This window comes from Enoplosus armatus, chromosome 17 (genome assembly GCF_043641665.1).
Source record: "Enoplosus armatus isolate fEnoArm2 chromosome 17, fEnoArm2.hap1, whole genome shotgun sequence".
NCBI classification, from domain to species: domain Eukaryota; kingdom Metazoa; phylum Chordata; class Actinopteri; order Centrarchiformes; family Enoplosidae; genus Enoplosus; species Enoplosus armatus.
In genome coordinates this window covers 581,680-605,766 of record NC_092196.1, presented here as the reverse complement: position 1 = coordinate 605,766, position 24,087 = coordinate 581,680, and the positions used below count along the sequence as shown (strand labels likewise).

Genomic DNA, 24,087 nt, shown 5'->3' with positions numbered 1-24,087 from the left:
TTCTCTAACAAGCTGTACTCGGAATAATGGAATTCTGCAAACACACATGTGATTTTAATTTTGGAGTCAATTTTATTTGTGTGAAATCCCTAATGTCTCCGCCAGCAATTTCACATGTTAAGCTGGCAAAAATTTAATATCTCCATTACGTGCAGTATGAGTATATGAATAGGGGTGAAATAATTGGGAATTAACTGATATGGAGACACAAAGAAAACTAAACTGGAGCAGGAAAAAAGGAAAAAAAACCCTGCTGCTGGTATATAGTCTTTAACTATTTCTTCAGACACATTATTCATCATGATCAATGGTATTTCGTACAGTGACTCCAAAACATGACATCTGGGGTCGACTCTTAACCAACTTCAGAGACCTCTGCAGTATTTTTAAGAAATTCATTGGAGCTTTTAGTCCAAAATGTAACTCGTAGCAGCTGGACAAATACAGTCTCTGGTTTCTCCAGTTTAGCTGTAGAACATGGCTGATTACCGACAGGCAGATTCCAATTTTAAAAAGAGGCCACTGCTTATATATTATCATTACGCACGACAGGAGGCTCGTCCAGTCTGGCGCCTGTTTGTTGTATTGGATGTAAACACAGCGAATGCTTAAAACGCAGATTAAAGGTGTAATTCCACAAACATTTTGTTGAGCAAATGAGACTTTTTTTCATTTTGCTTTAAAAAAAAAAAAGGTTGGTGTTTTGATCATGAATTTAGCATCTACACATGTAGATGTTGAATTCATTTGTATTTCATTCCTAATCATATTACCGCCTCCCTGCTTCCCCTACTTAATCCAACATGCTTTTATTTTTAAGTAAAGAGTGTTTCCTATGTCCCTGCTCAGTGCCATCCCTTGTGTCTTCCAGGATTATTCATTTATCGTCGGGATGCCGTGACACCCGACCCTCACTGCCGCTCAGAAGCATGTAAATGGCATTCATCACGGCACTTGCGGAGAGACGTCGCCCTCGTGTGGACACACACACACCACAGGATCAGAGCAGCGGAGGGACGGGAGGAGGATGAGGGAGAGGATCTGGCACATATTCAACTGGCGCACACACACACACACACACATAGCCAGCCACTCCCACAGTCACTTGCTTGCCAGAGGAGGCAGGCAGTGTGCCACACCCTCACAAAAACAATAACCCGGCGCACACAGGCATACACACAGCTACACACACACACACACACACACACCACATGCATGGAGCCTATTGATCCTCCCACATTCCCATCTTCTGCACTCAATCTTGTTTGATGAATCGACAGATTAAAGTGGAGCCAACAGATTCAGCAGAGATACTCTAGGAGCAAGTGGGAGGATAAAAAAAAAAAAAAAAAAACAGGGAGACAGAGGCGTCTTATAGTTTTATCCAAGGAAGAAGTATCGGGGTTTTTTTGTTGTTGTTGTTTTTTTAATATAGCATGTGTTTGTTCAAAGCACTTGTACAACTTTTACAGTCTAATTTGGAGACATTACAATAGTTTGAACATTGTCGTCTGCGCCTGCCACGGAGCACCTACATTCTCTCTGGACCATGTTGGGACATCATTTAATTTTGCTTTAAAAAAAAAAAAAATTAAACAAACATATTTCTAAATGTGTTTAGTTCATTAAAACTCTGCGATAGTCTTGTTTGAACTTTGATCGCAGCTCTTGAGTCCTGAAGTCCTAAGACGACACAACACAATGTGTATTAAAATGTTACTAAAGGTCAATCGTGTCTGCAAACAAAGCAAGAAAACCGGTGCATGGGTTCCACTTTGGATCGGCTATTTTCATTTGCTAGTCAAACTCTGATTATGTACATGAATAACAAATGAATATCCGTGCATTTTGGAGTTTAAAAAGTACAGATTGGGACCCTGTATCCTCATAACTTGTGTCTGTGTTATAATACTCAATTGAAAGTAGAAAGAGCTGTAAGCCTAAAACAGCAGGTATGACTTGAGTTTCGTTTTTGTTATATCTTTAATTAGAGACACATCACACTGGCTGTAGCTCATCGTGTGTCATGTTATAGAGTTCATATATATATATAAACATGCCTCGTGCGTCAAGTTCACCCTGCAACATTCGGCCTTCCGCACTGTGGCTGGTTTAATGTTCCTGTGGTTGGTATTAGACATCCAAGCTGAGGTGTCAATCATCACTGCAGCAATTAGCGACCTACAATCGATAGACTGGAGCTTACAACAGTTAGCCCGTATGCTGATCAATACACGAACGCATTTGTGTCCTGGTTTTGATCTTCTTCCTGTCCCTGTGTGTTTGATTTTAACAGGATCCAGGTTTCTGACTCCCCCCGCCATTGTGTCATGATTTCTCACCATCTATATTTCACTGTCAGTATGTCCCGTACCAACACAAGTATGATAATAAACCTGGATCAGGGGTTTACACGTCACAGTAGAAACCAGGATTTCTATCGGAGTACTAGCAAGCATATCCAGGTTTCTCAAAGCCAGGATGAGGCCTCATTCCATCTAGGTTTCTGACAGGATGTTGATGCTTAGGTGTGAAGTGCATAGCCGGGACACTTGTGCGCACGTAAAAACGCTCTCACACACATTGGTTCATGTTTGACTGTAATCACTGGGCTCAAGTGGAAGTCACACAACGTGAGCGGTTTGATCGAATATATCCTCACCTAGATTTGTGGTTTCCAGCCCATGATTCACAGTCAGCCCACTATGGTAAAGGTAAATATGACCCATAAACAACCCCCCCCCACACACACACACACACACACACACACACACACGCCTCAAGTGGTGCAAATATTTGCAGTGAGGTCAGCCTGGGTGGCATTACAAGCTTTAACATCCAAACCTCACTATCAGAGACACTGGGGCCAGATTCTCAGCGTGGGAGGGGGACAGCTAAGCGATCTATCTGGGCCAGTTCAGTTCAATTCAGTTCCTACAACCAGTGTGGCCGCAAGTCCGACTCCATGAGGCTTTTATTGCTTCCTTCAATCAATCGAAGACAGATTTTCTAACTCGGTTCATCGGTTGCACAAAGCGGTTTTGCTCTTGCCCATCATGAGTGGGACTAAGACCCCAATCAAGATTCAAAGCAGCTCAGGTCTGTGGAAACATTTGAATCATTTTAGAGCTTTGTGATAAGTGAACGTGTTGGACATCGAAGGCGCTTACAGTTGTTTTGAACGGTTGTTTCGAGGGCAGAGGCGTGATGTGGTTTAAATATGGGTCTCTCCCAGAAGACGTAGTGACTCACTCGGTTGGTCACATGAAGAGTGACAGAAGATAGCTTAATAGTTCAATCCCTGCTTACTCTCTCACCTCCGCACACCTGGCCAATCGCTGCACCAAGTGTGTGTGTGTGTGTGTGTGTGAATGTCAGATTCTTTGGTTTGAGAATGTAACAGAAATGGTTGGATGACGGAGTAATGCTCGCTCCAGAACAATGTAGCAAGCCCACCCTTTTTTGCGCAGTCCGAAAACGATGTACCCCAAATAAAATGCTTAATAAAATGCATAAACTACTCAAATGTCTGTGTGTAAAAAGGTACAGGAATGGGACCTTACACTTAAACTTAAGTGGAAAGCTGCCTTGTTTAGCTCGTAATGTAATAGGTTAAAATGCCTGTCACTCATCCCTACCACAGCCTGTGACTGGCTGGGGTGCGCACAGGGGAGAAGTTGATGATCCGAGCAAAGGAAAATAATAGAAGAACTAACCTCCCACTGCAGGTGAGGTGGAATGTTTCTGATCTGCAGTTTCCTGGTCCTGTGGAGAGAAACAGAAAAGGAGAGGATATTAGCAAGTTAAAAAGAGAAACATAATAAATAAGCCTTGCGACGCAGCAGACAGCATATCGGACAGAAATACTGTGCGCGTGCGCGTTGAAAGTGGCAGAGGGTTCGGGGATGGGAGCGGGTGAAAAGAGGAAGAAGGCCACTGAATGAAGCCAGAACGTGACGCGAGAGACAAACAGGTGGAGGCCGGAGGAGAGTCGGCTTAAAGTGACTTCCTTTGAAGTCTCCACCCATCGGCTCGGACTGGTTACTTACACACGAGACCAGTGTTTGACATGGGGGGGGGGGGGGGGTTCAACCACATTTGACCTGGTCGTCACAGCTCAAATGACAGCACCAAAACAAACTGACAGAAACACAGGTTATAATGCACCCAGGTTGTTGTTTCAGTCTGTAAAAAGGGGCTAAAAAATTGAAGTTTAAGTCTGATGGAGCCTTAACCAATCACAGCTCATAGACATCTCTCAGACACCACGACTCTGCCTGTGGCTGTCTGTGTGTATGTGTGTGTGTGTGTGTGTACATCAATGTAGGAAAGTCTACATTAAGTGGAGACTTTTTACTCTTTTGACAGCGATTCTTCCCTCGCACACAGAATAAAACAAGACTAACAGTCTAAAGCCATGCCAGCATCTCTGTTAAGTTGTAGACACAGAGGTGCTCTGAGCTAAATGCTCGCAGGTATATATATATGTTCACCGTCTCAGTTTCGCAAGTTAGCTAACATTCGCTAATTAGCACCTAAATACAAAGTACGGCTGTGCTGTTTTGGACTTGATGACAGCACTAGATGAGAAGTTGGGGGATCGTCAAAGTTATTACAATTCGTGTGTGTTGATCAGATTTTGTGGCAATCCATCTATTGACACATTCAAAACCCCAAAATATGATTCTCATGGCGGCACTAGGGGTAAAAAGTCAGAGGGATTCGTCCTCTGGGCACAGTCAATGGCTGAAATGAGATATTTCAAACAAGACCAACTGGTTGACCAACCGACCAGTCCAACAGCAATGCCATCCCCACTAGCATGGCAGAAAAACGGACCAACAGACATTGACACACTTCGTTTCATTTCTTTGACTTTTGTTTCTATCATTTGTCTAAAGGGCAACACGCACCGGCAGTGTCATGCGTCAGGATACACCACTATCCTTTACACCCAGCATGGATACATGCAATGACGGTATGCGTTGCACTTAAGCCTTTTCCTTTCCAACTAAAACTAGACGCTACATTCTGGTAAAACTGAGCACAAAGAAACAACAAATTCCATCAGCAAAAGTACAATTCTTAACAGTTGGATGGATGGGTGAATTCCACCACAAGGTGTCGACGGTTAAGGCCAGCCAGGCTTTGCGGCTCCATTCTGGCAGCGCGAACACCGTCGGTCCCACATCAATGACTCAATGTTTGCTTGGCTTTCAGGATTTAAAACTCAACTTTAGGCCCAAATGCTACTTTCGCAACGAAACCTTTTTCCACTTTCAACTGCTCACAGATGGTGCATTGGGTGGAAATTCTGTGTCTTTCTCGGAGAGATACGTCTTGAATCACCGCCACGCGTTGCCCATGAGGTCCTGATATCCCTACGCCATCTGTACCACTATCTCTCTTGAACCCAGACAAACTGCTAAAAAACGTCTTGTTCTTGGCTGCTGCACAGATTCTGATTCTGACGTGACCACCGAAAAACATATCTGTGGGTTTTCCAACAGGTTTTTTGTCTCTGCTTCCCCCGACACCCCTCACCCAACATCCCCAACTGCTACAGTCCGCCATTACGGGGCTTGAGCTCCAGTTGTTGGAGACAACCACTGAATCAACAGCAAGTAGTGGGACAGCTTCCTGCTCAACCACCCACACACACACACACACACACGGTGGGGGAAGGGTAGTCCGCTGAATAGAAGGGGTGGCAGTCACGTACGTGTGCAAGTGCATCTTAATCCTGTATTTTTGCCAGTAAACATGTTTGCATCGGTTTTTGCGTCCGTGTGTGAGCAGATGTGGTTTTGCGTGCTTGCTGTAATCACTGAAACAATGACCCTCCTCCCCCTTTAGCATTCAATACATTAGGAACACAAAGCACCCCTTCGTTTTCTTGTGACCTTCTTGGGTTTTCGATTCTCGTGACGTCTTGAGAACTCTCATACTTGGGTATTGTTCAGTGACAAGAGGATTTTCAGGCCAGTTCTTCAGCCTTTTTCGATATCAGCCCCCTTTTGATAAATTGCTGTACCTACAGATTTTAGAGCATTTATTTCAACTGCTTAATCTCTGTGGTACAAAACTAAGTGAACTACTATTACTATTACTGAAAGTAGTGCATATAAAAAAAACAGTTTTCAAATCAAATCCCGTATAAAATCAAACTCAAACTAGAAAGGTGCATCTGGGTGCTTGGACCATGTGTAACGGTTCTTGAAACCCATTCCTACACAGGACTATTTCTCCATCTGTTGCATTAGTGCTGCGCCTTTGAGCTTTGGCCTTCTTACTAAAGCTGCTTGTATTGAAATGTAGAAATGTGAAACAGTGCAGTGTTCTGTCTTTACCACCCATTACCATCTCTACTGCTCCTTATCCAACCCCGCACCCAAACCAACTGAGCATCAATGGCCCTAAACCCCCAACAACAACCAACCCCCATCTCCACCTCCCACACTAAACCCCACCCAAACCCCCAGGAGGCTCCAGCACAGATGAATAGTCTTTTGTGCATCCAGAATACCTGACATCCCCCATCCAAAAAATTGGAAAAGCCCTTTGATCCTCGATCAATACTCAGCTATAATCACTAACTCCACCCCCCAAACCTGCAAACACAATAAAAACAGAGTTCTCCACACCTCCAAATGCGTAACGTCCACCATACACACCAAAACCATCCACCTTATCAACACATCAAGTCCCCATTATCCCCTCCAATACCCCCCCCCCACACACACACACACACACACACACACACCCCAACCCCCATCAAGCCACCAACGGTGAACTTGTTTGACCCCTACCGTCACCGCCTGCCATCCCATACCCAGCCCCATTGGGTGAAACCATGGCAACAGGTTGGAAATGGGCGGGCAAAGAAGATGGATGGGCGGGCAGACGGACAACAAAACAACATGCTTCACATTTGCTTACCGTTTTAAACATCATTGCCTTTTACCTACATGGAGGTGACCTGCCTTGATAGGTCTCCCACCCTCACCCTATATATATATATATATATATATATGCCTCATGGAAACAGTGGCTATCAATATGTTGAGTGAATTTCATGCTCTAACTGTACATATATCTGAAAAATGACACTATAGCTGAATAGAATTGGAAGTGAATAATGTAATTGTCAAAAAGCTCCATTTAAAGTGAATTTGCATCACTGAAACAAGGAAGAAATCTGCTCGGAGAACCTCATCCCTGACTCATTGTTGATATGCAAAGATGGAGGCACATTGCCAATGAAGCTTGAAAAATGTCTAAAGTCGAACGTGAAAACCGGAGCTGTTGAGGTTCCCTCAGCTGTGAAGGCATTAAATCCACGCTCAGCTCCGGCCTCCAGCGGAACAAAGGGGGCCGGGAGAAGAAAGAAAAGAAGCCAAGAGAATAAAAAAAAGTGTGGTCCTCGAGGAGGAGGTGGAGGAGAGGAGCAAGAGAGAGAGAAAGGGGCTTTGCTTCGAGGAGGGGTCGAAGGCCAAAGGTTAGAGCTCTTCAGACCAGACAGAGGGGGGTCCTGGGACCCCGTGAGGGTGAGGGCGTTGTCCTGCACTTTCACAGCCAAAAGATACAACAGCATAGAGTGCGATATGTAAACCCTAAGAGTGAAATCAACATTACTTTCATTTCAGCTCTTTAAACTTTAAAAGGCAAACAGTACATATGTGTCCTTCTACATCCACACCTGCCCCTAAACTTAGTCATGCCCACCGTCAGGGCGGCAACCCCCCCGAAAGGGTTCCAGCTCCTTTTCGAGAGAGTCGCTCCTCTACCTAATGATCTGCAGAGTGATACACGCTCATTACTACCGTGACATAGAGAAATGGAGCTAATCGCTAATTACACTTCCAGATTAGGTGATACTGCGAGACTAATTGCACCAGCGACTGTAACTGACACCAATATTAGCACGCTGACCCCCCTTTTTTTTTAGGACTAGCTGGGAACTACTGTCAGGTATCAACAGGGCAATGTAAATGTACAAATAGGCATGCATAGTGAACAAGTGAAAGAATTCACATAAAAACGGGCATTCTCAGACATTTCATGTGTAAAATACAATTGTTCACATTTGAAGTGTAACAAATTGCGCTGTCCTGTGAAAACCGTCTCTCGCTATATATGTCTATATAAACCTAAACCTGTTTTCTGATAATCCAATGGGCGTTTTAATTGTTTATTTAGCTGAAGAGGGGTGAAAATGCTCTCAACCCTGTAAATAAACGCACATTTGGAGGTTTCACTGGACAGCGACGAAATCTATAGTTTTAACTAACGACAATCAAAGGATGAGTGTTTCTGTTAGCTCAGCACTGCAGGACCTCTGGTGACCTATTGATCATGACTATGAATGCATAGTAAAGGAACTTGCAACCGCTTGCTGTGGCTTACTGGCTCCCCTTTAAACATCTCCATTCACCCGCTTGGTGCTGTGTAGCTTAATGAGTACAACACAAAGGTTTCTGGGAAACAGTGCGTGTGTGTGTGTGTGTGTGTGCGCGCACTACAGTATGGTTAGAAGTGGTGCTTGTTTTAAGATGATTAAATCTGAGGAAGACCGATCACGAGCTGAAAAGTCAATGAAAAAACTGTTCCCACCAGTCTCGCGGGGGGGGGGATGCACACAGACACACATTCGTGTGACAACACACGCAGTAACGTGGGCAAGATGCCATTCATAGCCACGCAGTTTAATGCCATCCAAAGTCTCGGATCAAATAAGACTATGAAATCGAGGGATAATGTGCGAGTATGTGCTGGCAGTATCTTACCACTCCCAGTGGGAATTTTCAATACCACAAAAAAGGCATGTTTGACGGGCTTGACTGACAACTTTTCCAGCCGAGCATATGCAACCCAGATGGCAGGTGTTGACTATTATTTTCAGGCGCTAAATCAGGTAAATATACACACACACTGATGAGACATATTTGGAAAGTCCTTAGTGTACAAGGAAAAGAAGACGTGGGGAGAGTTTTTTTCTCTCCCGTGTCAAATGGAACGCAGGAGCCCACAATGAGTTCACTTCAAGTCCCCCAGACAACATCAACAGCTTCATATTCAGTCAAACAGACGTCAAGATGATGCAGCAGGACTGGGCCCGACTCTCCGACACCGAGGCAAACACTCCCAGTAAAAAGGAAAACAAAGTGCGCGCGGACGGTTCCGACTGGCGGCCATGCAAGCGCCCGCCGATACATCACAAAGCCTTTTATCCACAGTTTCCCTGCGCCGCGCACTAGCTGCCGTCTGCGAGGGTCTCAAGTGACCTCGCCAACAAAACAGCGTGATGAACCACAGCGCCTCCGGAACTGCGCCGCACAAGTCAGCACAGCAGACTCAACAAACAAAGTGGAAGAACCTCGGCGTGGTTTCAGGCGTCTCCCCGGCCCGGCTCTGCCCCAGATTTCGAGGCAAGCATCTTCTGTGTACGACAACACTTTCCCTTGAAGTTGAGGGCGGCTATCGTCCAGGCATGGCATAATCAGTGAGTCTGGATCAATAGGGAAAAGCCTGCACCAATATCTGCCGACACAAGTAACTCCATAAACACCTTTTATTTGCAGACACCAAACAACTCTGGTCTACGTTTGGAAGTTGGAAGTGCTCAAGATGATGGTATCAAAGTGGCCACCTCAATCCTCTTCTCTAGAATGCCCAACCACAAATAGTGTACATGTGCATTTTATTGTTTAGCTTTAACTGCAGCTTCCCCTGTGGACGATCAAATGTGAGCAACGACGCAAAACTCAACAGACGGCGGCACACCTTTGGACCGAAACGAACGAAATGATTTAAAAATCGAGATAATGGTTCGTAATTTAGGATGGCGATCAACGCAGCTCTCATTGTCTGCACAGTAAATGTGAAGTTCGCCGGTTAGCTTAGCTTAGCTATTGGAAACAGGAGGGGACAGCTAGCCTGACTCAGCTAGCCTGACTCTACCCAAAAGGTAACAAGAAGCCACCTGCCAACACCTCTAAAAGCTTATGAACACTTTGTATCTCGTTCGTTTTAACTCGTCCAAAACTCTATTACCATTTCTTGGCACACTTTTTTTTGTGTCACTGTGTCTGGCTGTAACCTTATATCTGACGGTACAAACATGAGAGCGGCCATCTTCTCGACTAACTCGGCAAGAACGTGAATGTGTGTGAACACATATAGAGACAGGGGTGTCATTACTTGCTGCCATCGCAAAAAAACCCGACAACGCAGCCTGCTCTCAAATGTCCCCTCGTACAATGCAAAATGCCGGCTGCAGCCTCGGAGGAGCGCAGAAGTGCAGGGCGGGGGGGTTAATATTTTATAAGAGCCATCTAGCCGGCATAAAATCACAGATGAATTTTTCATTGCTAATGGCGAGGAGCAAGTGGGCAGAGGCGACCAAACGGCATCAGTCAGGCCCGCGCTAGCTGCGTTGCCAGCCAAATTCCAACCTGCCCACCCGCCTGTCTTTGCCATCAGGTGAGTGCCGTCGCGGCTCCACCTCCCACTGAACCTTCCGACAATCACCGCCACCATCGCCGTGGTTTGTGGTCCGCTGAGCTTGCCACTTCAGCGGGCAAATTGGATACTGCATGGATGAATATTGGTGCAGGGAGGAGAGGGTGGAGGTCAGGTAGAGAGAAGCTGTAGGAATGCGAGAGCCTCCGTTTGATTCTATTGCAGGTGATAACGGGTGCACGACGTCTGTCGAAAGCCTGGTTTGTCATTAAGTCGACTTTTCATCCACCTGTTTAGGAGGGAACGCGGATGCAACTACCTCGGAAACAGCAATGACACACCACCTTGAGACACAAGAGGGTTGTTGGTTGTTGCCTGAGGTGGTGTTGTCTTTTACTCAGACAAGTTTTTAACTTTGCAACACATTTCTTTAATTGCTGCACAACCAAGAATCTTACTTTCCTCATGTCCAGTGTGCAAACCGTGTCTCATCTTTCTCATCCATGCATCTCCTCCTCTGTCGCCTCCCCTCCCCTTTCTGCATCTTTCCCTCTCCTCCACTCCACTCCACTCCACTCCCTCTCCTTGAGTTTTTTCCCCTCAGAGCCTTTCCCCCGGGTGAGGGAAGGCTGGAAGAGAAAGTTCCGGTGGATGTAACGCTGCACGAGAGCTTTAAATAGACATCACAGGCGGGAGGAGGGAGGAGGGAGGAAGACAAGTAAGAGGTGGTGGCGGGATCAGGGGTGAGAGGAAGAGGAGGAAGTGGAGGAAGTGGAGGAGAGCGTGTCCTGGGCGGCTGTAAATATGTGTAAATGCATGACTGTGAAAAAGTAATGTGGGGGGGGGGGGGCAAGAGCAAGTGTGTTTTAAAAAAAGGGTTCAACTGCTGCATTGCTCTCTGTGGGTTAGTGACATCTGTCAGCTGATGTCACAGCCAGTAAATGTCAAGAGTAAAAAGTAGTCCCTGCATCCCACACAGGAGATGGCACGGTAGGTTTTAGTAGTAGTTTTAAGTTGAAAAAAGTGAGGAGGGGTGCCCATTTCGCACCTCTGGGCAGCCCTTACAAGCGCTATTACCAATCCCTGACATCTGGACCATATGCACTTCCACTTTCAGCCAATCAGAGCCCTGCGACATCCTGCTTGAACCGCCATTTCATGAAGTGAATGAGCGTTGCTCAAGCAGCTCCCGCGCACCCCGCATCCTCTCCTCAAAAACAGTGACAATCCTCTCATAGCACCTACGCATTACCACGCCAAGTGTTAAGGCACTCACTACTCCGCAAAAGTGGAAAACACAACAGTAGACAGTGGAGAGACACGGGGGAGGGAGAGATGCCCCACCGTAGCTGTCATCACTCCCCCGATTGGCCCAGATTTATGGGGGAAAGGTCATCTCCCTCACTCGCCGCCATCTCATTGGTCCACTAAACCCTACTTAAGGGTGAATCTTGTCCAATCAAAATTTTATAACGATGCCACCATGAGCATTGTGGAGTGGGGCTGACAGCTCGGAGTATACAATATTTATGTGTGTGTGTGTGTGTGTGTGTGAATCATGAATATCCTTCCCCTATGTTTTCTGTACTTCTCTACCTTCCCTTTATGATTGTTCACATATTTTCGGTTTAGCATCATTAAAAAAAAGAAAAGAAAAAATCAGATAAAAGAAAAAAAGCTGCAAACTGTTCACTAGGGCACAAATAGCTACTTTGTCTTAAAACAATATATATTATACATATGTTATGTTTTATTATCTTTTTTCTATTTATCTTTTATATATATATATATATATATATATATATGGAAATGCATAACATGTCTTACCAGCTTCTAGGAGAAATATTAATACCGTTTCTAAAAAACACATGATGTGGATGAATGCTGCTTGTGTTTTACCAACATGCACACGTCTACCTAGAACAGAATATGTACGCATATAGAATATAGAGTCCCTCTTTATGCAACTTTGTTCTAAAAAAAAAATAATAATAATACATACTACGTTCAAACTACTGCTGTGCAAAAGAAAAGACAGATAGGAGAGATTTAACATAGGGTGGGCGACATGTTAGAGAGAGAGGGAGGCCTCAGTTCTGGAATTCGTTTAGGTTAAAAGAGAAGGGAGTGGGGGGGGGAATTCAACAGTATGGGTCAAAGTTCAGGCTCTGTTCTCCACTCTGACCCCGCCTGCATCTTGTGCGGCAGGCTTCCATTTTGGAGAGGGGAGGGTCTCCATTTTGAGGTGGTGGAGCTGACTCGGCCTCGGCCGTTGTGTAGATACAGCTACTTTTTGACTTGACTTTTCGTTTTAACGGAAATACACACGGCATCCACCTCCCGCCTCATCTTGTGACGTAATTACCGCGAGAAAATTACGAATTCGGAGAAGACCAGATCTCGTTCAGCGGGCGCAGCTCTTTTGCGGGCCTGTGCCGATATCGACCCTCGGTGATAGGAAATGGACTAAATTACACTTAAAAAAAGAGCCAATGAAAATGTGGGTTTTGTATATGAAGCCTCCTGAGTGAGAGGAGCTGTTGGTGAGGTGCTCAGCACCTTCACCAGCTCTTCCCTCAGCTGCGTTGCTCCTCCTCCTCCTCCTCCTCCTCCCCTCCCTCTCCACTCGCCATTTTGTGCTGCCTATAGCCATTTCATGTTACGGACACACTGCTGGCGAGGGGTGCGCGGCAAGCAGGCCCACATTAAAGCAGTGTTATGAGTCTTACGTGGTTGCCATTTAAGAACGGAACTTGAGGAAACTCGGATTTAATAATCATGTCCGAGTAAAACAGCCTAATGAGTCCTAAGATTTATGTTGTTGACTTTTTTCTTCCAGAATAGCCTACACAATGAGAGGAGTCCCTGGTGCCCTATTCGGCCAACATGTATGCACACAAGAAAGCTGCGTGAGCCCCTTATTTTGCAGCGTGAACGGCACCGTCATGAGCTGCTCATATGTCATATGTCTGATGTAAAGGGCGCCAGGGATACACAAGAGGAACTGTGGAAGAGCAGCCTGTGACCGAAAAGATAATGGAGTGCTTCTCGTAACAGTGTTGCACTACGCAGTTTAACAGACAATTAATGGCGGAAGTTTAACGGCGAGGCGGTTGAAATCCGCCCTGTAGGCTGCAGGTCAGTGACTGAGGCCACTTGACGTGCCTTTCTCGTCTGAAATAGGTTTTACGTCTTCATAATTCATATTTTCTTGCCCGCTGCCATGCAAGAGCCGAGAGTTTCAATTAGCCCGTGTCGGTTTGATGACGGCTAACGGCCTATAGACTGTTTCCCGCATAAAGTGTGGGCAAAGCCGTATCCCCCCACCCCCTCTCTCTCTTTCTCTTTCTTTCACACATACATAGCCTATACATGTGAGAGCCAGTAGGCGGCCATCTTGACCAACGCCCATTTACTACAATGAATGTGCAGTCACATGACAGCGGAGAATTCACCAGAACAGAGCACATACAGCACATGGGAGGCGGGGGCGAGGGGAGGGGGGCACATGCGCCATTAGCCTACATGAACCGTATAGGACGTGTGTGTGTGTGTGGGTCGCCTCAATCAGCGCAACAGCACAATAATCCGCATCCGTTAAGTCTCCATAACTGACAGATAGGCAGATAGAACAGGGACACACCTCCCTCCGCGTGCACGCGCGCACGTAGTTTTCAATATGCACACAGCCTGAGACCGCCTCCTCCTCCGCTAGAAGTAGTTCAGATATAATCCATGAAAAACAGAGAAGCGAGCACAGCTTGTATTATAACGTACACAGTTCTCTTTAATCATCTGGACAAGGATATCTTCCCCCTCGCGCGCGCTGCACGTGCAGAGGAGCGCGGAGGAGCACGAGCGCGCCCCTCCATTCACAAAGTGCGTAAAAACTACTCGGGAGTTACTACAGCGGCGCGAGGGATGGGAGGGGCTGGCCGCACCACACAGCCCTCCGCGAGGGCGAGAGAGAATGAGAAGGAGGAGGAGGAGGGGGTTATACTATAGAATGTGTGCCATGACTCAAACACAACAGGGGGAGGGGGGCGTTGTAGTATGGCAGCGAGGAGGGAAGAATAAGAGTTTTTCCCCCCTGGTTTGAGTGTAAAGTGTCGGGCTTTCCTCTCGCTTTCAGCAACGGGAACGCCGGTTAAAGCCCCGCGCCGCATTCCGCGCAGGGCAGGTAAAGGTTGCGGAGCACGCAGGGGTAAATGAGATTATGCGACATTAACGTCGAAAACGACGCGCCGGCGAATCAAACCCGACGCCGCGGGAGTAACATTTGTTTCCAATTTGCAGGCTCAAGCCGACAAAAAGCTGTGATGTGGCAGAAAACTGACACTGAGCGTCGGTTACAAAAAAAAAAAAGAGAGAGATTAAAACAATGCAGTTTGCTCTCAAGTCACATTCGAGGGCTAATTATCTTGTCTTTGTGTCTTACAAATGTTTTCCAACGGGACATGGCTTCACCTCAGCTGCGATGAAGCCATCATGAACACGAATTAAAGTAGCAGCAGAAAGTGACTGCAGCATGGCGGCTGAGGTAAAACCCGGGGTTTAAACTAATTAGGCAGAGCCGTGTGTAATACATGTCTATAAGTTAGTAACGACGTCAAGAGAGCGTAGCGTACCATTTAGTGTCCTTAGTACAAGGAGACGTTTAGGGACACTGGGAAACTAAGCGTTCGTCCTTGAAAAAAATCAAAACTGCCCTCTTAATTAAGAGCAACTAGGTGAACAGTGTGGCCTTCTGACCAAACAGCAGTCCAGACAGGCCACTCCCTGCTGTAAGAATGACTAAATCATTAAAGTAAATGCCCACATCTAAAAGAACTCGACGAGATGGTTTCCTAGATGAGATTCTGAACACATTTTTGGAAAAGGAAAGAGCTTTATCTTTTGAAGAATAATAGAGCCCTGAGGTAATTATCAGTGATTCTGATTCCCCAAATCGATAAACAGTATTTTACAAATAACATGCCAAATATATCCAATCTTTTTGTTATTTATGTCAGGCCTTGTATCATTCGATATGGAAAAAAATGAAGAACATGATCCCTGTCTTGCAGTAGGAACTGGGGAGTGGGGGTTTGTGTTTGGCGAGAAGGGGGGGAAAAAAAACTTAAGCTCAGCCCAAAGCAAAAATGACAGGAAGAAATATATATTTTATATAACACTATGAAGATGTCTTAGGGAAAAGATGGTAGCCTACCAAAGGATAAAAATAAAGACAAATAATAAGTAAATAACAAAAAGAACATTCAAGGACAAAAACATAGTATAATTTCTGTTGTCCAGTGAATCTTAGTGCAGTTGTAACATAATTACATTTGAATGCCTTTCACAGCCAGGACACCAACAAATTATTTCAAATTTAATTCTTTTTTCTTTCTTTTTTTTTGATAAATTCTAATTGTTTGATTGCCTCACCATCATTACAAAACGGAACAAAGACAGCCAACACAATCCAAGAAACCATAAGTTCAGTTTTTCGAGGATGTATTGAAAGACAAATTCTGTTTTTCATATGTGTGTTTTTTTCGTTTTTTTTAAATCAACCATTCAACGACACATTTGCCATAATTAGATAGATTTTTAGGGACCGCACTTAAGTCGTTTCGGTGCGTTTGTGAATAGGAGGTAAAGCTTGACAATGAATCGTTCATAAAATAAATGAAAAATGCATTTGAAAGAAGTTAAAATAGGTTTCATTTGAGGTTTTTGGACACATGCTCGGACAAGTTTGTGGGAATAACGAAACAAAGCTCAATCCTCATTTTAATGAGGTATTAAGACCCTTAACTACGAGAACAGTAATAACTTAGAAACAATGTTATCATGTGTGTTTTTGATATATTAAAGTAACTAACTTTAATGGATATATATGTATATCATTTTTTAATACATATTTTTATTCTTATTTCAATCTTTTACTATTCATCTTTTTGATGTTTAAGAAGCAGCAGGAAACTAAGAAAAAAAAAAAGCTTATTTGTCTGCAGAGTTTGTCCCCCACCCCCCACCCCCCTGATGGGGGTCAACGCTGGAACAGTCATGCACTAAATTGAAGAAGTTTGTGCTTTGATTTCAGAAAAAAAAATACATATTTTGCAGTTCAGAGAAAGAGAAAAAGAAAGGAAAAAAAGGAGACATTTGATGATGTTTCACATCTTTTCAACGGCCAGACGTTTTCGCCTTTTTACGTGGACAGTTTTATTTGCTGGCCTGAGTTTTGTTTTGTTTTTTTAACTTTCCTGCTATACGAAAGTCCCTGTCTCAGTGAAATGGTGCCATGGTAATGTTTGTGTGGTCAAGAAAACTGAATCTCAAATAAAAGTCCGAACAACAAACAACTAGTCCTCCATACTGTCTTCTAAAAACCAGATTCTGCACGTATATATTGAATACTGTATACATGTTAACACATGGATTTGCAGTCATAAGGTATAACCACATAGTCTAATTATCCAACTGATTCACCCACAGTCTTATATGTACATTCTTTAAGGATTTCCTGCTGGTCGAAAAACATTATTTATATTTCTTGATTGACTAATAGAAGTCAGGAAACTCTAAAGTGACACTCCTGCTATTCACTCCACAACAAAGTTACTGTCACTCCGTCATAGACGAGACAAGCCGCTTGTGTCAAAACAATAAATATTGAATAAAATTTTAAAAATTTGTTTTAAGAAGGTGTGGTTCCTGGACGGAGTGAATGGAAAGCAAAACGGGAGTGGGGGGGGGGGGGGTTCGGCCTCTGCTCCCCTCTTAAAAAACAAAATGGGGGAGAAGGAGGAAGACGGGAGGGAGTTCCTGCTTTGTCTAAATGAGAGCCTGTGTGTGTGTGTGTGTGTGTGTGTGTGTATGTGTGTGTGACGTCAGCCTCCACTTTGTTTTGAATCGTTGAGGAACAGGGCGGGACCAACAACAGCCTATGGAAAAGCAGCAAGGAAAGGGGCCCGTCTCTATACTCCCCACACACACACACACACACACACACACACACACACACACCAACCTCTCCTTGGATTCCACTCCCTTGTTTGCTGCTTTGAACAGCAGAGGGCCGACTGAGTCACTCCGTCCCTCCTCTGCTCTGCTCCGCTCTGCTGTTCTGGCTCCAGCAAACCTTCAGCATACTAATTTTCATTCCAAGGAAAGTCTTCCTCAGTTCATTTACCTGAGCGCTGATAATAAAATGCATGGCATGCACAGAAATATTAATCTAAATACAGCAAACTGCTGCTACCACTGGTACCGCTACTAACGCTGCTGCAACTACTGCCACCGCTATTAGGAAGAGTTATAACAATAAAAACCTTTTTGTATCCACACACTGTTGAAATCATACCATAGTGCACTTTCTGGGGCCCACGGCAGACTCTGAGGGCCCCCTCGCCAGCGTCACTGTAAATAGGTTGCGTGATCATTTATGCAGCCTCTTAAAAATCTTAAAGGAGGGAACTGTTGAATTATTCCCAAAAATGCTCGCCGGCTTTTCCTCCGTGGAGGAAGTTTCAGTTTTTGTAGCTTTGCTTTGCAGCTTTGGTTTGGCATTTGTTTACCTGCCTGCAGACTATTTTTACAGCGGATTCATGGCAGTCATTTTCTCTCTCAGCAAAAGCACAGCTCATTTGTCTTTTCCTTTTCTTTTTTTTTTTTAAGTCTGTGGCTCGCCTGCGAAGTTTGCAATTTGCACTTTTTCTGCCATTTCTTTCCCACCTTATTTTATTAATACAAAACTTGTATAAAATTAAAGATATAAAAAAATACTATGCTCTTTTTTTTTTGCACAAAAAAGTTCTCATAACTAGTACAATTACTTCCACTTATTCTCCCTCATTAAGAAATCCAGACTTTTTTGAAGACGTCTTCACTTCAAGTTTCCACGTCACACACTAGCAGCAAGTTGATATTGCACTGAACCGTGATTGGCTTTCTAAACCAACTCGACATTGTGATGTCACAGAGCGTAAAAAACAAACAAATGCAGAGCTGAGCGCAGCAGGGAGTTTAAATTCGATTTAAAACTTGTTCTCTTCGTGTCACATTTTTTGCTGTACTTTGCATTCAGTTGCCAGATAACTGCTCCCTTTGCGTTGGGCTCAGATTGCAACGGACCGGTTTTCTTCGATAATTTCGACGTGAATGAAAAAAAAAAAAGAAAAAGAAAAAAATCGAAGCAGAAACTTATACAGTAGCTGTAACTTCAGAGGCTTAATACTGTGGCTCTGGCAGACAGGCAACCAGCGGCACTACAAGTGTGGTGTGCTGGAAAAGTGACACGAGGAACAACACAAGCCGCCTGGTAGCGGTTTTAAAAATCAACCTTGAAACGAACAAATGCGTAGGAATATTTTAAATAACTAAAAGAATTCTGCGCTTCTTAAATAACGACTGTGTTTAACTGAGTGAAAAGTAAAACTTTGGTGCCATGCAGTAAAAACATTTTTAAAAACCGTCTCATCTTTCAACTCAAAACGAGAACAAAGGCACACACACACACACACACACACACAAACAAAATAAACTGCACACGAGTGAATTTTTCATCATCAATGACATTTAAAACCTGTGACAGGAAGTGCTATTTTCAGCAGCAATTGCAAGTGGGTCTGAGACGATGAGAGGAGCAAGGGGGGGGGGGCGGCTTTCACCTTTCTTCTACAAAATTGGGCTATTATATCGACTGGTGGGCCACTCTGCTCGCTTTCGCCGTTTCCCTGCCAGCTCAGTGCCAACACATAGAGTATTAGCTCTCTCTCTCTCACACACACACACACACACACACACACACACACACACACACTTGGGATACACCTCTTCCCTAAAATCTTATCCCAACACGTCGCCTTATTATGCAATACTGCTAGAAAACACAGGATTTAGTCAGTAAACATGCTGTCACTTGGTCGATCGTTGTGGTGGGGGGGGTTGGGGTGGGGGGCTTAAGTTTCTTAGTGGCCTAAAAATACATCTGTCAGTCATCTTGTCAGAGTAGGTGGCGTTTGTTTCTTTCCCTCCCCAAGAAGAATGAATCCCACTGTTCGACGAGATGGAAATGAAAGGCCGTGTTCTGAGCGAGCCCATCAAAGTGTCACCCGCACAGTGTTCTCTTGAGTACGGCTCCCACCCGACATCACAATGTACAACTTCTGCGACACCTCCCTCCACACACACACACACACACACACACACACACACACACACACACACACACACAGCTCCAGACCACGTGAGCGAGTGCAGTGGATGTGATATGGCACACCCCCGGCCTGCACACACCCACTTTCAGAGAGGAGGGGGATGGAGTGTGTGTGTGTGTGTGGGAGGGAAGAGGGAGGCATAGCACATTACAGCGCTGGGGGAGGGGACTCCTCTCTCTCTCTCTCTCTCTCTCTCTCTCTCTCCTTCCTCTTCCCTCTGCAGCTCTTATATGTCTGCATGTGCATGCGCAAGTGTGTGTGTGTGTGTGTGTGTGTGTACGTGTGTGCGTATGTATGCGCGTGGCCGTAGCACATGCCTGTGTGTCAGACATGTGACCAGCAGGCATAGCCTCCATTTTAACTCTTTGGAGATTCCCAGTGTAGGAAGGGAAGGAGAGCGAAGAGGATCGTTGGGAGGTAGCTAAAAAGAAAAAGGGGGACGACACTTTGTTGTCATGGGGTGAAAGTGGACCACCATTAAAGCAACTGTTCACATTGTGGGAACAAATATGGCTGCTCATATCTGCCACCTACTAGATTACCAATTTTAAGCAAATGCAGTGTTCAAATCATCATCATCATCATCTAACAGCGTTGGGTCCTGATGGTGGAAGCAGGGTGGCTGCATGCAACAACTTTTATAACTTTCTGAAAGCAAATTGCACCACCAGCGTAGCAAAGTGTGCGTTGAACGCACTGATGTGTCGCAGGAGCGTTGCATCTATGGCAGCCGAGAAGGCCATTCTTTGCGTTCCTGTAGAACATGGCGGGGGGGGGGGGGGGGTTATGTGCACGTCTCTGCTGATCGGGCAACGCCCACCAAAAACGAGACAAACATACCTCAAAGCCCGTCGCGCACCGTTTCCATACATGTTGCTCAACCCGGAAACTGCAGTGGAACGGCGTTTTCACATTGAACGCGCCCCTGCTTTACGCAGTGTGGAGGGCCCGGGTTCAAACCTCTCTCTTAAAGTGACACTGTGTGACGGAACATGTAGCCACTGCTAAACGCTAAGCTGAATGCTACGCAGTAGTTTAGCATTCGCTAACCTACTGCAACGGCAGCACGAGTGGCGAAGAGACCGCTGACTACATGAGTAATGTATACATGTGCACAGGTACACACGATTTTGACACAAACCCAGTGTTATGAAAGTCCAGTACTAAATCACTGGAGGGCACCTTTAACCATGCTGATTTCTACATGGTCGCAAAAACCTGTGTCTACGGGCACTGTAGCATTGATCAGCCGAAAGAATCACTCATTCTGATTCTCATTCGTTGGAGTGGATCGCTCTCCCACTCGGCTGCTTGTATGTCACTTCTGGTTGTACTGTGATTCGAGAGACTGACCCCATAACTCCCGAACAGAGACACCAATCCGAAAAGTCTTAAATCACCTGGCATTCACCAGGATTCTGAAGTGTCTTAGAATGGATTTTGTGTTTTTCACAATTCTATGACGCACAGCCTCAAGATGGCCCGTCACAAGCTCAGGTAATATACATGCGAATCATGTTTTTCCACAGTCCTGGCGGATAACACATTGTGCTCTCCCGTTCCTTCTCGTACAGTCTACAGCCGATGAACCTCGCGCTCTCGCAGGCTCTCTCGCATGCTGGAGCCGAGGCGCAGGAAGACAGTCGCGGCAAAACCGCGTTGGAGCAGACGGACTCAGTCAGTGAGTCATCTGAGAAACACAGGCCTCCGTGCCGGAGCCCAAAACGTCCACACAATAAAAACAAAACAACACTCACACACACATCATTCTGTCTAAATGTAGAGCCTCCACTCACTACATTTCATTTATTTGATGCTTCCATTTTCTTCTCCTACAAAACACACACACTGGGCCCAACTTGGGGGGGGGGCGTGCATAAAGCAACGAGCAAACAATGCGTTAATCATGAAGACGACGCTTTCAGTTACAGAGGCAGGGTTTTGGTAGAAAATTATTGTTTCTGGTCCATTTTCTTTGAGTGTGTTTACTGGCAAGACGATATTTGTTTGCATTAAAAACAAAATTTAAAAAAAGACGTCTAAAAGTTATTCATTCAATTGTCATTTAAAAAAAAAAAAAATAATACACACATAATCCTGCAGTGCAATCCGAACAAAGCAGTCATTTTAAGTCGTCTTAGTCTTTAAAAAAAAAGAAGCGGGGGGGGGGGGGGGTGGTGGGGGGAGGGCATAAAAAACTGCATATCTTCCATAAAAAAAATGAATGGATGCCTTTATGTCCTGCAGGAGCCTTGGTAATCACAGGAATCGCTCAATGGATTTGCAGGCTTCAAAGCAACAGAATATACTTTATGTTAGAACAGAGTGTCGGTCATGTGACTTGTCAGGGCTTCCTTTGAGTATCTGTCAAGGTATGACGACTTTGTTTGGCATCATTTCCCCCTGGGGATGTTGAGGACATGTCCCCCACACTATTCTATTTTTGATTATTAGACGACAGACTAGGCTGCACGGAGAGACTCGACTCAGGATTGGAAAAACTATCCACTCTCCTCTGCCTGTTCTTAGGAAAAAGAAAAAAAAAAAAGGTGTCCTTACTCATCCTGAAGGACGCTTTTGAGAAAATTACTGATGATGTCATGGTGACGTCATCTCGAACTGGCGCTGGAGGCGTCACATTTTTGATAAAAAGGCGCATGTTACGAACTTGGGGGAGGAGTGTGAGAGACGTGGGCCTTTACTAGGCAAGGAGGGTCTGACGATAGACGCTATGGCGTTGCATTATGGGAATTGTAGGATACAACATTTTCGCAGCCTGACCCACACAGAGGACTCTGGACTCTTGGATTTTGACCAAATGCCAAATTAGCCGGCGTACCCCTTTAAGTCTGACATTCTGATTTACAGGCACCAACAAATATTTTCTACCATTCTAATACGAAGACGCGGCAATCCACCGCCAATCTATTACACAGCACTGTGAGTTTCGGTGTCTAAAACTGAATTCTATAGAATTATATATGCATTCTTTCCCATTCACACATTTTATTATATTTCTTTATTTCGCTTCATTCGTTTAATGTTGATTTGCACGGGGACACGTATGTAGCATAAATCAATGGCAACCCACCACAGCAAGCTGATTTGCGATACCCGTCCTTGGGTGGGCCCATTAAAATACACAAAACTCAACAACAGATACACAGGAGACTCGACAATAGGTAAATAAAAACACAAAACTTAGAGCTCGACAAAAAAATAAAAGATACAGACTAATACAATAAAACAAGAGGCAACAAGGTCATTCAGGACTACAGGACTGATCCCTCTTCAAAAACTCAGTTTGAGGTTTAAATGATCCAGGCCAGGATCCAGTTTTGAGTTTTGTTGTATTCCATTTCTTTGAGGGGGTTTGGTTTGGTCGAGGAACCCCAAAATTCATTGTTTCCCCAATTCTAAAACCACCCTCCATCATAACAAGTGTGTTCAAAATGAGAAAACGCCATTTGTTCGTTTGAACCACACGCAAACTTTTTTCATCTTTTCTTTTAGGAGATGTTCACAGTGACATTTTTTATCCGTTTTTTTTTTTTTTGGGAGGGGGGGGCTGTTTTTGTTTTCAATTTTTTTTGATCATGTTGATGTCATCAGTAGTGAAGGGAGGAACTAATATCCTCCAGAAACCAAAAAGAGATCGAGACCACAAGAGGATAAATAAACAAAGACAAAGTCTGGGTCAAACGCACAAAGTGCTGGAAGGGCCGACACTCAAACTCAACTGTTTCCATAGGCTGTTGTTGGTCCCGCCCTGTTCCTCAACGATTCAAAACAAAGTGGAAGCTGACGTCTCTCTCACACACACACACACACACACACACAGAGGAACCAGGAAGAGGATGGGGAAGGAAGTTCTATGTGCGAATGAGCAACAATAGAACTCCTCCCAGCCAATCACAGCCCAGTGTGGTCCTGGCCAATCAGAAGCATGGATCCTTAACCTCCAGTTTCTCGCTCATTACCACTGAAAAAAAAAAATGTCAAGAATTTAGGTCCAAGGTGCAATTTCTGCGAACATACACACACACACACACACACACACACACACCCTGAAGGTATTGTGGTGGTCCAACGGAAGGAGCGGTGAAGGGTAAAAGGTCATAAAAAACGGGAGTCAAGAAAGAATGAAGGAGAAAACATCTTTAAGTCTCTAAAATGAGAAAAATGAAACATTTTAATTCTGATCAGAGAGCAGTTTTCCTAAATCTCCCGATGTTTCAACAATTAAGAAAATCTGTTTCATCTAAAAAAAAACATGTTGCAAGTTACATTGGAAGAAAAAATAAACTCCTTAAAAAAAAAACATCAAAATTGCAAGACACAAAAGTTTTATCCAAAAGCAAATAATCTATTTCTAAGCGGTTTTGTTGTTTTGGTTTTTTTTCTTTGTGTAAAATCCTCG

General features: G+C 44.6%; 1 protein-coding gene across 1 annotated transcript in view; it reads right to left on the bottom strand.

Annotated features, from left to right (window-relative positions):
- igf2bp1 (insulin-like growth factor 2 mRNA binding protein 1) overlaps nucleotides 1-24,087 on the bottom strand; it is a 44,921-nt gene that overhangs the window by 7,382 nt on the left and 13,452 nt on the right. Inside the window, exon 3 of the mRNA XM_070922526.1 lies at nucleotides 3,717-3,765. Within this exon, the coding sequence (XP_070778627.1) occupies nucleotides 3,717-3,765 (49 nt within the window). The remainder of the gene's footprint in view (nucleotides 1-3,716; nucleotides 3,766-24,087) is intronic.